We start from the raw sequence: 17,245 nt of genomic DNA, 5'->3' as shown, positions 1-17,245 counted from the left end.
ATAGGCAGGTACTAGTCTATCTGCCTTTGTGGAGCACTTTATGTCTAGCCAATTTTCCTTTCAAAGGTGAGAATCAATGTACCAATGTGTCTGTGAGGTTAACACCTTAACCATTACATCTATTCCCATACATCTGACCTCATGCCAGGGATCCTCGTGCCTCTGAAAACACTTGCACTTAAAGGGAAGAATAGATAAATCTTCCCAACTGCCAGATTCAGGATGGAGGGCAATGTATTAGGAGTCTTGCTGTACTGCATCAAGTGTCACATCTGTTGAGGCAGCAGAATAGGTTCTTCCCTGTCTAGCTGAATCAGATAAGGAAAGACTAGGCTGCTTTGGCTAGAAATTATTATGTCTGGCCTCTCTTCGCTTACTTTCTATATTACTCTGGGGAGCAAAGAAAGGGGATGGAAAGCATACATGCACAACCCCTCCAATCCAGGAATAATGTGCTCACTGTCCAAGCTTTCCTGTGATGTGCTCTGGAGCAGAATTTCTGTAACTGCCTGTAGCTCAGAAAAGCAAAGACGTACATGTCTGGAACATCCCAGCAGCCCAAATAAGATATAAAGACTTCCCTGTTGGGTGTCCATTCTTGGAGGGAGGTTTGTTGAGGTCCTGCACAGCTGGTCGGTGACGGAGTTGTCCTCTGATAGCATGTAGGTGTCTAACAGATGGAGATTACCAATTCCCACATCTGCTCTAACAGCCTTAAGAGTTTATATGAGTACCCCCACACACACACTAGATTACACATTACAAGACAGTGGTATAATCCATCATCACCTTTAAGGTTTCAAGACTCTAAAGCATTTTCTTAACATTTACTTGAAGCATGCATTCCTCTGCCTACCAGTTGTGTACTATCAGCCTTAAGGTGCGAGCCCCCCATGCAGCCATAGTCTGATTGAATGGCATATTCTGACTGAAAATGCTTTCCTGGACCTACTAGCCCAAATTCTTCTTGATGCAATGTAATGCACGGATCAGTGCTGGATTATTTAAATGTATTGGATGGGGATTGCTTCTTTGTTCTGAAGAAGCCTGGCATTCTACTGGGTGAAAGCACGCTAAACTGATTTGTACTACTGTGAACTTTTGTTACTACTGTGTTGTTGGATATTAAAGGCATTTTTATTCCTGGATCTGCTGTCCTGAGTGCCTTGGAGAGACGTGGTTACTAATGCATGGATTATACTCCATAAAGTCTAGCAGTGCGGAGGGGAATACAGATAAGAAAAGAACAGACAGAAATCAATGCAATTGGGAACCCACACTGTAGCATGCGCTTTAGTGTGGGTAACCTTAATTTTAGGCTAGGTAATGGCTGTGGGTGCAGATAACAATTTGGGACAATTGTTCCTATCTGGAGGTTTAAACTTCATTTTGTGAAGATTTACATACTTTTATCCATTTGGTCTAAGTAAAAAAGGGATGTGAGTGTTCTGAAAATATGCTTAATTTTTTTCTTTGAGGACTTTCATTAAAACAAAAAGTACTGAAAATGTGACACAAGTTCAAATGGAGATGAGAAGAAACAACTGTAAAAGAGATCAGCCTGCCAAAGATTAGCGTGTACAGGTAACATGGTGGAAGCCATGTAGACTGAGAACAGAGAATCTGCCTGGCTATCCACTGGTGTTTCACTACTGTTTTAAGGAGTTATGTGAGGGATGCTACACATTTTTACTGGTAAGAATGATGTGGAAAGTGCTATGTCTACGAGGGTACCTAGAAAGATGACACGGAGGCTGGGGGATCAAGTGAGACTTGTGTTAGTTCTGAATGAAGCCCAGTCCTATAAGGCATTGCAAGTTATACTAAAAAGTCCTCCTCATCTCCTGCATGGACTGAACCTGAAGCAAATAGTTCATCAGGTAAGGGTAGATGCAGATACCCTTGTACTAATAAAGAGGCCAAGCATTTTGTAAATACTTTTAGCACATTAGCTAAATAAAAAAGAGCAAGTAGGTAAAATAAAAATGTCTCCACTACCACAGACCTAACACTGGAATAGGAAGATAGACATCTTTTAGATCCAGAGTTACTATAAAAAATCGGGGGTTTAATATGAGGAGCAGTGCCTGTGTGCCAGTATTTAGAACTTGGCCACTTAAAGAACTTATTTAGTCTTGACAGGTCTAGAATGTACTGCCAGTGACCACAATTTCTACTGCTAAACTGTAGCAAGTTATAATGGCTCCTTGTTACAGTTCACTGACTGTCATTTACATCTAAAAAAGTAGCTACACAACAGCTCTTTTCTAAAATGTGTCAAATACCTTTGCTACACTGTAGTAAAGAGCTATACTGGCACCTTGTTATAGGTCCAAATACACAAACACTAACATAGGTTCATAGGTGTGTACTAGGCTAATGGCCCTGGGGCCTTTACAAGCCTAGCCATAGGATTACCCTGGCATAGTGCCACCCGATCTTAGTTCCCAGTGCCTCTGTCGAGTAGAGCCACTGGAGTTATCCCCAGGGTGAATTTTCTGTTTCCCATCCACTCATCAAGATTTCTCTTGAAGAGGGTTCAGTGAGGTGCTCTGCTTGACATTTATGGGAAGTCTGTTCATAGCATTGGCAGTCTCTCGGTTATGAACCTGTCTCTCCAGCATGTTCCGTTAATTGTGGTAATGAGGTTGAGGTCTCTGGAACATGTGGTGTGCATTTGCAAAGGTTCCTGCATCTTAGACACTGTTATCCTTATGCTGTGAAACTTACCACCTCTGTCTTAAGTAAGGTGAAGTTTGCTATAGAAAGGTTTTTACTGTGGTTTCCTTGGTTGGGGTTAGCAGTGTGGTGTAGACATCCAGAGTGATTAGTTTATGGTCTGATCTAACCAGTGACGGGTCGACCTCCGGTGCGGAACACCTGTTGCCCATGTTAGTGATGACCAGGTCCAATATGTTTTCACCTCTGGTAGGGGAGTTTACCAGCTGATCCAGGGCATTTGAGTTGATAAATTCCAGGAAGCACTGGACCAGGGAGTTTGTACTTGAGTAGTTTTCCCAGTTAACGGTAGGGCAACTGAAAATCGCCCAATATCAGGGTGTTCGGTAGGACCTTCATGTTTTCCAGTATCTCCAGAAAGGTGGAGTGATGGTCCTGGGTCATGGAGGGTGATCTGTAGCAGGCCACAATTTGCATTGCAGATTTGCCTGATGTTAGTTGCATATGGATGATCTGAGAGGTATCATGCTGTGCCACTAACCTGGAGGTGTGGGTATCCTTGATGAATATGGATATACCCCCCCCTCCTTCTGTGTTACGGTCCATGTTCTGTGGCCAAAATGTGTGGTATGAGTTGTAGCCCGGTCGTGCTGGGGTGCTCTGTGGAGCCTTGAACCAGGTTTCAGTTACTGCACAGATGTCGACGTTCTCCATACTGAGGAGTGCTTCGAGCGTGTGCATTTTGAGATTTAAACTCCTGGCGTTGAGTAGTATAACCCTCATTTTTTTATTTGTGCTGTTTAGGACTTTTATCCTTGACAGCAATTAACTGAGAACTCAACTGTCTAATCACAAAACACAAGTGCCAGGCTCTGTAACCTTACAAACCAAAGAAGAATCAAAAATCCATGGTGTGGAAATTGTGTTAAAACAACCTTAAAAAAAAAAAAAAAAAACATCTCTGATGCTCAGGTGAAGGCTGCCCTCTCCAAAGCAAAAAACACTGCTTCCATGGGACCAGATGGCGTCCCGGGTTGCGTTCTACATGAACTCCAAGAAGAACTAATCCCTCAAATAAAACAGCTGTACAATCTCAGCCTCACTATAGGATATGTGCCCACAGAATGGCGTACAGCAACAGTGGTCCCACTCCACAAAGGGGGAGCCTCCACGGACCCTGGAAACTATCGCCCCATAAGCCTGACTAGCTTAGTCTGCAAGGCTATGGAGAGGATCATCATGGAGCTCATAAACAAAGACATCGGGGACCTACAGACACTAGATCCTACCCAATTCGGCTTCGTCAAGGGCAGATCCTGCCTTTTGAACCAGTCACCAAAGCCATAGATGAAGGGAAGATAGTCCACACAGCCTATCTAGACCTAGCAAAGGCATTTGACACAATACCCCACGTGGGCATCATAGATAAGCTATCCAGCTTAAATATAAACCCCTATGTCACAAGATGGGTCGCAAACTGGCTCAAAGACAGAACCCACAGAGTGAGAGTTGCTGGAGCCATGTCAGACTCGAAACCAGTCACAAGTGGTGTCCCACAAGGTTCTGTCCTGGGACCGCTCTTGTTCGGTATATACTTTTCCGAGGTACAGGCCAACGTGGGAGGACTATGGCTCACCAAGTTCGCAGATGACTGCAAACTGGGCGCCATAATCGACTCTCCGGCTGACACAAACATCCTTCAAAAAGGTCTCACAGAGATGGATAACTGGTGCCAGAGCCATGGTCTAAAGCTAAATGCCAAAAAGTGTATAGTCATACCCTTTGGCAAAAACAATGTGCCCACAAACTACCACATAGGCGGTAAACCATTAAGTACAGAGAAAGCAATTAGGAATCTGGGGACCAAAGTTGACAGCAATCTCTCCTTTGACAACCACATTGCCAAAGTGGTTAGAAAGACCTTCTACATGGCCCACCTCATCATGAAAGGATTCACATCTAGATCAAGAGAGGTAATCATGCCCCTTTATTCATCCCTCATCAGGCCCATCATAGAATACAATGCCCCTTTTGGGATATACCTTACCCGACACCTGCAGCAATTAGAAAGACCTCAAAAGTACCTCACCAAGAGGATCAAGGGACTCAAACAGATGCCATATGCTGCTTGGTTAAAAAAACTCCAGCTCTACTCAGTTGCATACCGCCTACTTCGAGGCGATCTATGCCTGATATACAAAGCTATGTCAAATCCGGAATTAATGGACATGCTCCACCTCAGTAAATCTAAATCACTTACAGCCACACGCTCAAGGGACTTGAACCTCAGCACAGAAATAAATAGGACTTGCTGGAGGGACAGATTCATAACCCAGAGGCTCCCTTCGCTCTGGAATAGAATTCCAATTCATGTTAGGCAGAGCACCTCATTGAATCTTTTCAAGAAGAATCTTGATGAGTGGATGGGGATCGTAGGTTTGTTCCGGGGATTACTTCCGTGTCACTATTAGACAGAGGCACAGTAAACTAAACCGTAAAAAGGGCACAGTATTCTCAAATCAAGGGGTGGCGTAAGCCAAACAAAATCGGGCTAGGCTTATAATTGCCCCAGGGCAGATAGCCTAGTATGAACCTATGAACCTAAAAGCACATAACAGGAACACACCCAAGTTTCAATGTTTAGCACTTCTGTCTCCGCACTATGTATGGAGATTTCATCGGAGTAACTACTAAAAGAAATACATACATTATATAACAAAACTGACTTAATTGCTACTGATCATATGCTTATTTTAATATGTATTATGTAGAGGATTATGATCAGGTCAAGACATGAATGCAACGAAATTCACCATGACAGCAAAGTTCGAGAGGTAAATTTTGACATCCATGTTGAGCACACATAACTGATGGTTATGATCAGAGACTCCATCATAATTCTTTGTAGTGCATACAATTTTATCTGCTCCATGTACTACTAGTTATAGCAAAAAAAAAAAAAAACATGCTTAAGTGTTTTACCCGCTTTTAAAGCCGTAATGCACTTAGTCACTTAGCCAAACTGTCCAGATTTTCACAAAATGTCCAGGTTTTTGCTTCATTTGTTTGATCTATTCCTCATGAAGTCTGTGGTATTCAAACAAATCATAGAAGGGTTGAAGTCACTGATTAGTAGCATACATTTGAGTTTTAGTGTTTGCATCCTTCAGAGAAAATGCAAGCAAACACACATGCAGTTATTCTAGCAACTTTCTAAGTTTGTAAGAGAAAGGGACACATTATCAATAAGGACAACAGGCAGAACCAAATCTTTTATTCTGCTGATGGCATTTGCTGTTTGTACTGGCAGACTTTACATTGTAGCGCTAGCCCCAACCTTAAAAACTTAAGCAAGAAGTGAAAATGGTTAACAGTACTTAGCACTCCAAGATCAAGAATGAGAGAAAATTATGAAGTTAAAAGGCACAGCAAAGTGAAAGGTGTCATCAGGCTGCAAAAAAAGAAATGTGCAAGGGTATGGGGTACATTGTCCTTTATAGCAGGCTCAGGCTAATGAAAAAATAAAGGTGGAGGAGCAGTGTCTTCCATAACTCTCAAGTGTCCCTAATTTTGACTCAAATGTTAGGTGTGTCCCTCTTAAAACTGGTGACTGTTGGAGAAGAGGTGGTGAACTGCGCTTAAATGAGAGTAATTAGAGCTATAGACTTTTTTTAGTTCAGAAAATTTATATCAGTTCACATTGTCTTATTCTGCCAATGTCTCAAGATAATAGTGCTAATATTTTAAAAGTGGCACTGATTGCCCCTGATTATTTCTGAATTTGTCCCTGATTCTGTTGAAATAGGTCCCTGTTGGTGCCCTCTTCAGCTAATATCCCAGCTGCACCACAATTCCTTCAGTAATGATCCTTATGATGATTATCAGTGCTAAAGGCAAAAAAAAGTTTACAAACTCTCTAGACAGCCCTTGGAGCTACCAGAACCCACACACACACACACACACACACACAAAAAAAAATCTTATTTTCACACTTACCTGAGTATGAATCCATTTAGCTGGAGGATAAGTGCTGTACTTTACAGCTAGTTCTAATACTCCATCCTTTTGCAGTAGTCTCGGGCTTGAACAAATAGAGAAGCCTCCAACTTTTGAAATTCCAGGAATAAAGAAATCTACCCTGAAAAATATAAAAATGCTCAGTGAGAAAAATCATTCTCACCATAAATTTGCTAGCTGGTTATAAACATGCACATTTAGCATTAGAGACTATAACTTTAAATAAAAAAAATGTAAATGGAATTAGATAATAAAAACTCCCACACAGCAGAACTACATTATTTCCTGCTTTCAAGCAAGGTCATAAATGATCTTGAATTTCCACTTATAAAATTACTGTTCCATATGTTTTTTTTTCTTCAAAAAGCCTGTATACATGGCAAGGTTATTTTCTGATAAAAGCAGTAACATTAGGTAAAATATTTTAAGCTTTCGTTAAAAACAGCAACTATTTTCAAATGGTAAACTTTTTTTTTTGCTTTGCAAGGCAGCTCAATAAATGGCTTGACCTAATCTGCAGCTTGTTCTCAAGGTGAATTCTCCAGAAATCGCCTATTTCCCTATTTTCTTCTGTGTCTAAACTCATAAGCAGATATGTGTTTAGCTGGTTATTTCTAGCTCCCTGGCACACAGGTATACAGTAGACAATTTGTTTTCTTTCTCAAAGAAGTACAATGAAGTACATTTTTCAACTGCTTACTAACATGTTTCAAACGCAGGCTTGCTTAGTTTCAGTGTGAGAGCTCTCAATGTAACAAGCTTTTAAGTTTTACATTCATTAAAAGATAAGAAGATAAACACGCTTATTGCTGTCAGTGTCAGATGGCAGTGATTATGTCAAGAGAATAACTAGAATAATTCATATTGCACTAGCTGCAATAAGAGAAAAATGCACATAAAATAGATCCTAACATACAGTCTGTCCTGAATAATGCATAACCACCTCAAAACAAGGCCAAAGACTAATTAGGGATTTGTTCCTTGAAAGGTCAAGGTAAGTGTGAGAGCTCTTTTCCCAGGTATCACTCCACCTGCTGTCCCTTCCAGCACTGTGGTTCCAACAAAAGCAGACAGTAATTTATAGTAGATATTCGAAAAACGGTTGATAAGGAAGCTTGCCAGCTGACTTTATGAATAGAAACACAATTAGTTTTCATTCCAATGTCTATTTGTCACGGTTACAGATGACAAAATGTTTCCATGATTTCAGAAGACTAAACCAGCTAAAGCTATTATATCCCTTGATTTTTCAATGTCCTTGGTGATCCCAGGAAGGAAGATTCCTAATGAAGACAATATGCTTGTGACAGCAATGTTCATATCTAACAGTTTCTGCCAAAGAGTAAACAATGTCTCATTCATGTATGTTGCACTTTATTATATGAACACAGCATACGATCAAAAGCTATACAGAACAATCCACACTACAGACAGCTGCTACTAGCTCCAACGTGCATTTTATTAATCAAATGGGTTAGCAAGTTACATTTTATGGTCTTGTAGATGTTAAGCAATGTATTAAAGTTGCCCTAAAGGATGACTTCCACTGACTACTCAAGTCTCTAAGTCCAGAAGTAAACAAATGATCAGATGCATCCCTTTTTTTGTGGGTGAAATGTGTGGTAAATCACGCAACAGAGGACCTGATACTTTACACAAATGCATTTTTCTGTCTTTCTGCATACCATTTAGTTAATGTGTCCATTTAACGTCATATTGATGTAAGGATTTTTTCACCTTGGGCCTCAGCTGAAAAGAGGTTACTTTGCCGAACCAGTCAGTCCATCCCAATAAAACAATAAAGTTATGTACTCACCATCAAGACCAGCCTTTGGTCAATTGGTGCCCTAAGCAAAAGGTCTCCACAGCACCCCTCAACACCACCCTGTGCCCCCATTCTGGTCTACCTACACCATATACATTATTGGAAAAGTGCACCTGCTAGAGTGATGCCCTAGGTGGCTGCCTAGTTGGCCTATGCCTAAGGCCGGCTATGCTCACCATAACGATAGATCTGTATTGTTTCTGTTCTTCCTCAATATGTGTTCTTCAGATTTGAGATGGATCAGACTTTGGCCACTTTCAAGCTTTGGATCTGGTACTCAGGCTCTTCCCCTTACCCATAATTCTCAGTGTTGACCCAGCTAGCTTAGATAGAGTTTGCCCACAAGAAAAAAAGGCAAGTATACAGGGTCTAAGACAGAAATAGGAAACCAGATAAAACACTTGGTCTTAATAAGACCCCCTAGGAGCCAAAGCTAAGTCAGACAGAGCAGTCCAGGAATTAAAATCCAAATACCATACAATACATGGAAGGGGGAAGGAGGGTGGGAAGTTGAGGAAGGATGGAAACAGACAACACAGGCCTATTGTTATGTTGAGTACATAACTTAATGTCTTTTCTGTCCACTCCTCAATATATGGGGCCAAGTCCTCAGCTACTGTAACACTTGGGTGGTCTTATGGAAAGATATCCTGGAGCACAGCTGAACTAAAAGAGGCTCTTGATCTGGAGTGTATGTCCAATAAATAAAGTGAGATAAAAGGTATGGACCTTGAGCAAGGTTGCTGCTGCACAGATGTCATCAAGAGGTACTCTGGAAAAGAAGGCTGTTGATGAAGCTACAGATCTAATAGGATGGGCTTTTGGAGGTGAAGACAGTGCTAGGCCCCTTTCTTTGTAAACATAAGCTGTACATTCAGACATGCAATGGGAGATAGTAACATTGGATACCCCCTTTCCCATCTTGACAGGGGAGTAATAAACAATTAACTGATCCATTTTCCTGAAGGCCTTAGTCTGATATAAACAGAATCTTAATTGAAAGTGAACATCTAGTAAGTGTAATGTGTATTCACCTTTGTTTGAAAAATTTGAAAAAAAAAATACAGGGAGATTTATAGATTGGTTGACAAAAGATTCAGAAGCCACCTTTGGAAGAAAAGAAGGGTTAGTTCTCAAACACACACTGTCTTTATGAAAGACAATGTATGGAGGCTTTGCAGACAAGGCATGGAGTTCAGAAATTCTTGCAGCAGAAGTAACAGCAACTAAGAACAGAGTTTTCCATGATAAAAATGTTAAATCAACTTTGGCAGCAGGTTCAAATGGAGGGTGATTTAGGGCTTGCAATAACATGGTAATATCCCATGAAGGGACTGGATCTCTAAGTAGGGCTGTAAGTGAAAAGTTCCTCTAAGACAGGCCTTAAAATATAATGGGCGTGTGATTCTAGCCAATATGAAAGGAAGATATGGCTGCAAACTGTACTTTGATACTGGAATGGCTGACTCCATTGTGGAAAAGATAAGTCAGAAACTCCAAGATGGCTGGAAGAGGAGCTGAAAAGGATCAAGATTGTTCTTAACTTCCCAGATAGAGTACCTTTTCCATCTGCCTTTGCAAATCTTATGTGTTGAAGGTTTCTGGGGAAACAATCAAAATATGAACAACTGAAGAAGAAACCCTGGACTGTCTAGCCATCAATGGAATTGGAGAAACCTTGTGGTCAATTTGAGGGATTAAATGTCTGGGTAAGGTAACCCCGACAGGAGACAGATTTACTGTCTCCTGTCAGGGTGAGGTAACCCCGACAGGAGACAGTAAATCTGCAGCCAAGACAAGGACAAAGGAAGGGTGCACTGGATGAGGCCAAAGGAAGGGAAACCATACTTGTCAAAACCAGTAAGGAATTATCTGGATGATTGTGATTTTCTTCACCAGGTGCTTTCTGTAAAAATTTTGCAGTTAAGGGAATAGGAAGGAAAGCATAAAGGAGTCCTGGGGGCCAATTTTGGGCCAGAGCATTCCTCAATGACTTCTCTTCCTGGTGGAGCACAGCGAAGAACTTACTGAACTTGGTGTTGTGGGGAGATGCAAAGAGGTCACAGCAAGTTTTCCCCCAATGGCTGAATATCTGCTCCATGACTACTGGACTTCCCTGGGATACACATTGCTATTAGATAGCAGTGAGAAGATATCACCCATTGCCATACTCTCATGGCCTCCTGACATAATGGATAAGATCTGGTTCCTTCCTGTTTGCTGACATACCAGATGACTGCCATGTTAACAGTCTGGACTGGTATCATTTCTGAGGAGATAGAGTCCAGAAATGCCTTCAGTGTTAGTAGAATCACTCTCATCTCAAATACATTGATGTGAAAACTGGCCTCTGATTGTAACCACATACTTCGGAAACTCATTCCCAGGTAATGCCCATTCACCCACCACCAGCTCAAATAGTCTGTGGTCACTGTGGCTTGGGGAGAAGGAAGGTCGAAAGGACATCCTTTTGAAACATGTGGTGACTCCAACCACCATCAAATATGTGTCTTGCAAATCTTCACTAAAAATACTTGGAAAGACATTGGTTGCTGACTTACTGGACTAGACTACAAGAGTCCACAGTAGACTTTGCAAGTAGCACCCGGCCAAGGAAGCAGGTTGATCAAAACTGCCATGGAGGCTAAAAAATGGAGAATCATTCTTGCTGATGATTTCTGACAGGACAAGACAGTTACAGCTTGATGATGAATAGATATGATCCTTGCTTGGGGAAGTTTTGCAGTTTGGAGCCTTGTGCCCAACTGAGGTCCCATGAACTCTAATGACTGAGATGGGTGAAGTTTGGACTTGGTTAGATTCACCATAATGCCTAGGTCTGAACACAGACAGAGCATGGAATCCCTGGCCTGGCTGAGTAGATCCATGGTAGGGGAGGTGATGAGCCAGTCATCCAAATAATAGAACGCCGAGAACCCCTGCAGTCGGAGATGAGCTGCTGCTCCTGCCATACATGTGCTGAACACCCATGGGGGGGGGGGGGGTTGTGGTAAGACTAAAGAGCACTGCTCTGAACTGAAAATGTCTGGCTCCAAGCCAGAAAAGAAGATACTTCCCGGAGTGTCTGTCTATCTTTCTGTGGTAGTACACATCTTAAAGGACATATCGAACACATCCAGTCTTCCTCTCTCAAAAAAGGGAGAATAGACTATTGTGACCATCCAGAATTTTGTTAGTTTTTTTTTTTTTTTAAACAAGAAAAATCTGAAATCTACCGTGACATTCTTTCAAACCAACACAGAGTGAGCACTTTTGTCTGTTCATATTCAGCTTTCTACGATTATAAAATAAGACCTGGCTCATAAAATAGTAAAAAAATCATGACATCATCTAAAACACATCCAATCAACTCCTTCTTTAAAATCATCTCTTTTACTTGACCATAAACCACAGGACGGACACAGCCAATCGTGTTGCTTCTTTAAAATCATTTCTTGTACTAGGTCTTAGGCAGCTGTTTATGTAAAATGCATTTAAAATTAATATGGTCATTCAAGCCTGCCAAATTTGTGGCACTTATTCTTATTTGTCACTCTTATTCCTTAGTGTCTTAACACTTTCTTAGCATTCCCGCCTGTCATACTGGGTTATATAGCATCTCACACATAAAAAATATACTTTTTAAACTTGTGCATTTTAAAGTATATCCATACAAAGCATTTTTTGCTACTCTTTTTATTGCATGGCAGTGTTCATATACTCTTGAACTCAGTTTCCTATAGTCCTGCCTACATAAATTGCCTGGCATGACAGACTCACAGCAATATAAATTACATTAAATGTACTACAGTTGGAATATTTTGGTTAAGCATAACTTATTCCCGTATTCAAAGAGAAAAAAGAAGCACTGTTTGCTACAAACCTGCATTGATTGCACATATTACATGAATATTTTCCTTTTATTAAATCACTTATTTATGCTTCTCCTTTCTGTCTTTCAAGAATATTCCTAATGCTGTAACATTTTTTATTTATATTAATGGGTGCTGCGCCCAACCACTCTATCCACTGCATTTCAAAAGGTTATTTGTCACTATTCATGAATTGCTGGAGTGTCAAGTGCATAAGTTAATAATAAAACTAAAGCATACTTGTTTGTGTCATTAACATCCATCACAGAGGGATTAGCATCTTCTTCCTCTCTGTCGATCAATGGTTTATACTGAAGTTTTCTTCCTTTTTCTGTGTCACTGGCCAGCTCCTCAATAGAACTTACAGAGTATCCCTTTTCTTTAAACATTCTTTTGAGACTGACCGTTTCTCTTTCAAAACCAGAATAATTTGTGGTTAGTCTACTAATTCTCACCATCTGATCTCTTAGTATGTTATGATTTTGATGGGTGGGGTGTATGCTACCATAAATGTAAGCAGTTATTACTGGCAACAGCTTTCCTTGCAATTGTGGTAAACACCTTGTCATTTGAAAGACATTAGTAGTGTTCTCTTTTCTGGGAAATGGTAATATAGGGGCATATGTTAATTTTGGCAGTGTGAATCATTACCAAGTAAGTTCAGGGTCAAAAAGGCAGTGTGTACTCAAGACTTGGAATTGGGACATTAAGTCCCATCACAGGATGTGCATCACTGGTTTACAAGGACAACTATCAAACATGTTTTGATTAGTTCAGGACTTTTTTTTTCCAAAATTCGATCTATGTGTGCTGTAAAAGACGGGAGTTTGATCCAGAAAAAAACTAACATACTTCTAGTATTCAACCCGTTCGCATCTTACCTCTACAGGATCCTAAATTACGATTCTTGGGATATTAGAATATTTTTGTGCATTCCAAAAACCACAACCACCCATTTTCTGGAGTTTAGCCAAATTATTGGCAAGTAGTCAGTTACAGACAACTGCAAAATCATTTTGTAGCTTTTCTTTAGCAGAGGAGCTGGGTAATACATCATCATTTACATACACAATGTGAGATTAACTACTGTAATGTTGGTAAGAACAATGTTTATAAATATCGAAAACAGGAGGGATCCAATCTCAGTTAAATCTAGCTCTATATACCCTACTAATATGTGACACATATTAGTAGGGTATATAGAGCTAGACTTAACTGAGATTATAATTTGGAAGTGTTACAGGTTACATAACAGCTACTGAGATGTGATGAGAAAGATGTGGAACATAAATCAGATTTCTCTGCTTCTGACCAAACAGTGTAAACATTGTTCCTAGCATATTTAACACAAGTCAAGATGGCAATTACACTGCAACACCAATATGAGATCTCAAAACTCAAGTGTGTGCATCTCTTTCTGTTACTGGACAACACAACTCAGTGTAAGAACTACCTTGGCACTATATATCACTCACATAGTAAGTGAGACATGACATTCGTTTTTAAAACATTAATCTTTCCCATCAATGATAAAGGCAAATTAAGCCATCTGACCAGATCTAATACCTATTTGGCAATGAAATTACTTAAGGTTTCATTTTTCATAAGGTAAGATTTTGAACTCAGCCACCACATAACTTAAAATCGAGGGCAACTGGTTTTATGTGAAATCTCATCTACTGTTAGTTATGCCGAGAATATATGCAAAATTTTGTTCTAATTTGTAGTTGCAAAATGACTATAACCATCTGTGGCCTCTAACAATACTGCAACTAAGAAGGAACAGTAAATTAAGAATATAAGGTAAGATGATGTTTGCATATGCTACAAGTTTGATAGAAATGCCAATTACAGCTGCAGGTGCAAGTTTATTATTACTTTTAATCTTTCTACACAAGCTTCTATAACTACATTAAAAAGAAAGGTGGGGGGGGTGCGAAACATCATTGCCTTGTTCCAAAGTAAAGTGCAAAGGGTGCAAAGAAGACTCCATCTTAATTAATCTTAGCTGTTGTTGAGAAATGAAGACATTTTTACAAAGCTCCCCATTACACTTGAGCTTTGAAACAGTTATGGACCAAAATTAAAAAAAAAAGTCTTGAATTTGCCCCTGTTCTCAAGACACAACTGCAGAGGGCAGCCCACACCCCAGCAAAAAAAAAAATGCTTCATAGTTTCCCATTTTTAAAATGTTTGGACTGCTACAGTTTCAGTTTTCAACATTTCAAAGGGAAGCCTTTCCTCATATAATAAAAACAGGTTGGAAAGCCCACGACTGCATGAAGAGTGAACAGAAAAATCTAATTTTCTGTCAAAAGCATTATCACCATCAAGACAAACTAAAGACAGGGGATCTTTACTTCAGCCAAGATGGTTAAGTGTTGTTTTAACTTGATCAGAGACAGTACAACTTTTAATGAAGTTAGCTTGTTCAGCACTCAGCGATTCCTTTAAATCCTTTACAAGAGAATAGCTAAGATTTTTGCTAGTGTGTTAGATTCCATATTTAAGAGACAGGCAGTCTTGTAGGATAGTGGGATGGATGAAGCCTCTCCTGGCTTAAGATTAACTATGATGAAAATGTCTAACCTAAACATACTGGCAAAAACAAACTAAGTACAGAACAAGATATTCGTGGAGCTTTGTAACAGGTAAGAATTTAAGCGATGCTTTCACCAGCCCCAAGTGTTTGACTATAGGAACAGTTTCCTTAGCTGTAATAGGGGAACCAAGACAATCTGTATCTTCTTTGGATAACGTGAGTAATTCTTGAATTTATAAGGTAATTCCAAAATGTAAATTATGTACTTGCCAGAATGTTAAATTTAGCTGGTGTCTGTATTTATGAGAATAACAACTCTCTGAGCTTGAGCTTCTCTCTGTCCCATACGCCCTTGGTCGCCTGTGAAACTCTAGATTGATTGATTGATTCTGACTTACAAGCATTTACCCCATAATAACCATGACATGACATGAAAAGTAATTGTGTATACCAAGAAACCCACAAAGTCAAGAACCAAGCCTCTGGTGTTCTTGCAGATTCCTCTGGATACAACAATTTGGTGGGGGTTAGGTGGGTGGGTTGTTCTAGTGTTCGAATAAATAACAGCTAAATCTAATTTTGTGATAAGTACATAACTTACATATTTATGTAGTTCCTCTCCGGATACTGAAAATGGAGGACAGAATCCCTGGCAGACCTGGGGCTGCCTAAGAAAACAAGCCTTTGAGAATGGAGCCCAAGCTCTGGACAGGATATCTAATCTATAACATTTCCCACAGGTATGCAAGACATACCAGACCAAGTAGCAGCAGGACAAATTTCTTCTAGGGGTACATTTTGGAAAATGGCCTTAGACATAGCTGAGACCTGACTGTGTGTGCTTTCAGTCTAGATGGCACAGATCTGCTACAGAAAAAGTAGCAGGAGGTAATCCAGTCAGACATTCATTTAGATAATGTGACCTTAGTGACTTTGTCACCTTTTTTGGTATCCGAGAAGGAGACGAATAGTTGGTGATCCTTCCTGAATTCTCTTGTTCTATAAAGTCTGAGTAGTCTGTGCACAACTAAACACAGCAGCTGATATTTACATTTGTTAGAGTGATTTAGAAAGATCAATGGGAAATAAGCATAGTGCCTCAAACTTGTCTGTGTGGTTAGTTTGGGAATAAATGATGGGTTAATCCTCAATGTCATTCTGTCTTTATGAAAATCAACAAAAAGAAATTCAAAGGATAAGGATAACCTGAAACTTACTTGGCAGTAGTACTGGCTACCAGAAAGAGTCTTCCATGACAGAAATGTAATATCAGTGTAGTAAGTAGTCTCAAAGGGGAACAGTGTATGTTTCTCTAGAATGAAATTTAAATCCCATGGAGGAGGAGGGCAAGCAAAATGGAGACCGGAGTGAAAGACTCCTTTCAAGAATGCTTTACATATTTATGTGTGGCAAGAAAAAAAATGTGGTGATATGAGGATACAGCAGTTAAATGAACTTTAACAGAAGAACAACTATCCCCGTTTTAAATATGCCCACTAAAAAGACTAGCACTTGGGATATGGGGCTGAGAAGTGGTTTACATTTTGTTAAATAACCCAACCTGAGCACTTTTTCTGCTTCCCTTTATATATACTTCTAGCAGATGGCCCTTCTAAAACTGTAATCAGACTGACAACTTCAGACTGGAATAAAGGACCTCTAGCCATCAAGTGGAAAAACTATGCAGTTAGGTGAAGTGAGCAAATGTTCTGGTGTGGCTGCCAGGATTGGTGGGACAGCAAAAGATAAAGGTAGGAGGTGAGATCTTCTCTTCATTATGAGACCACAGCAGGGGAAACCAAATTTGGTGGGGCCAGAAGTGGGCTATGTGAATGACCTTGATTCTGCACATTTTGGCTTTCTGGAGGAATTTGATTATGAGCGGAAATGCATACAGAAAGCCTGGAGGCCAAATGTGGGAAAATGCATCTCTTGGGGCGGTCACTCCTGGGGGATGACAGAGTAGAACCTGTCACATTTGGTGTTTAATGGTGAACCAAACAGGACACAGCATGATCTCCCCCACTTTTGAAAAATCTTTAGTTCTACTGAATAGTTGAGAGACCACTCATGTGGAAACAAGATTAGCTTCCTCAACCTGTCTGCGATCATAATGGAAGTCCCCACTGTGTGCATAGGTATGAAAAGCATAAGTGATGTTATGGCCCATTCCCAAACCCTCACAGCTACTCTGCATTGGGAATAACATCAGGTTCCCCCTTGCTTGTTTATGTACCATACAAGTACCATATTATCTGAATAAATGGATATTGTAGCTAGAGGAAGCAAGCCCTGAATTGCCTGCAACAC

The 17,245-nt window shown here is 40.2% G+C and overlaps 1 protein-coding gene across 1 annotated transcript in view; it reads right to left on the bottom strand.

Annotated features, from left to right (window-relative positions):
• OXNAD1 (oxidoreductase NAD binding domain containing 1) overlaps window positions 1–17,245 on the bottom strand; it is a 369,327-nt gene that overhangs the window by 101,860 nt on the left and 250,222 nt on the right. Inside the window, exon 5 of the mRNA XM_044066774.1 lies at window positions 6,676–6,817. Coding sequence (XP_043922709.1) covers window positions 6,676–6,817 — 142 coding nt within the window. The remainder of the gene's footprint in view (window positions 1–6,675; window positions 6,818–17,245) is intronic.

The sequence above is a fragment of the Protopterus annectens genome, chromosome 3.part1 (genome assembly GCF_019279795.1).
Source record: "Protopterus annectens isolate FY-2018-M chromosome 3.part1, PAN1.0, whole genome shotgun sequence".
In the NCBI taxonomy this organism is placed as follows: Eukaryota; Metazoa; Chordata; order Ceratodontiformes; family Protopteridae; genus Protopterus; species Protopterus annectens.
This window is presented reverse-complemented; position numbering and strand designations above follow the sequence as displayed.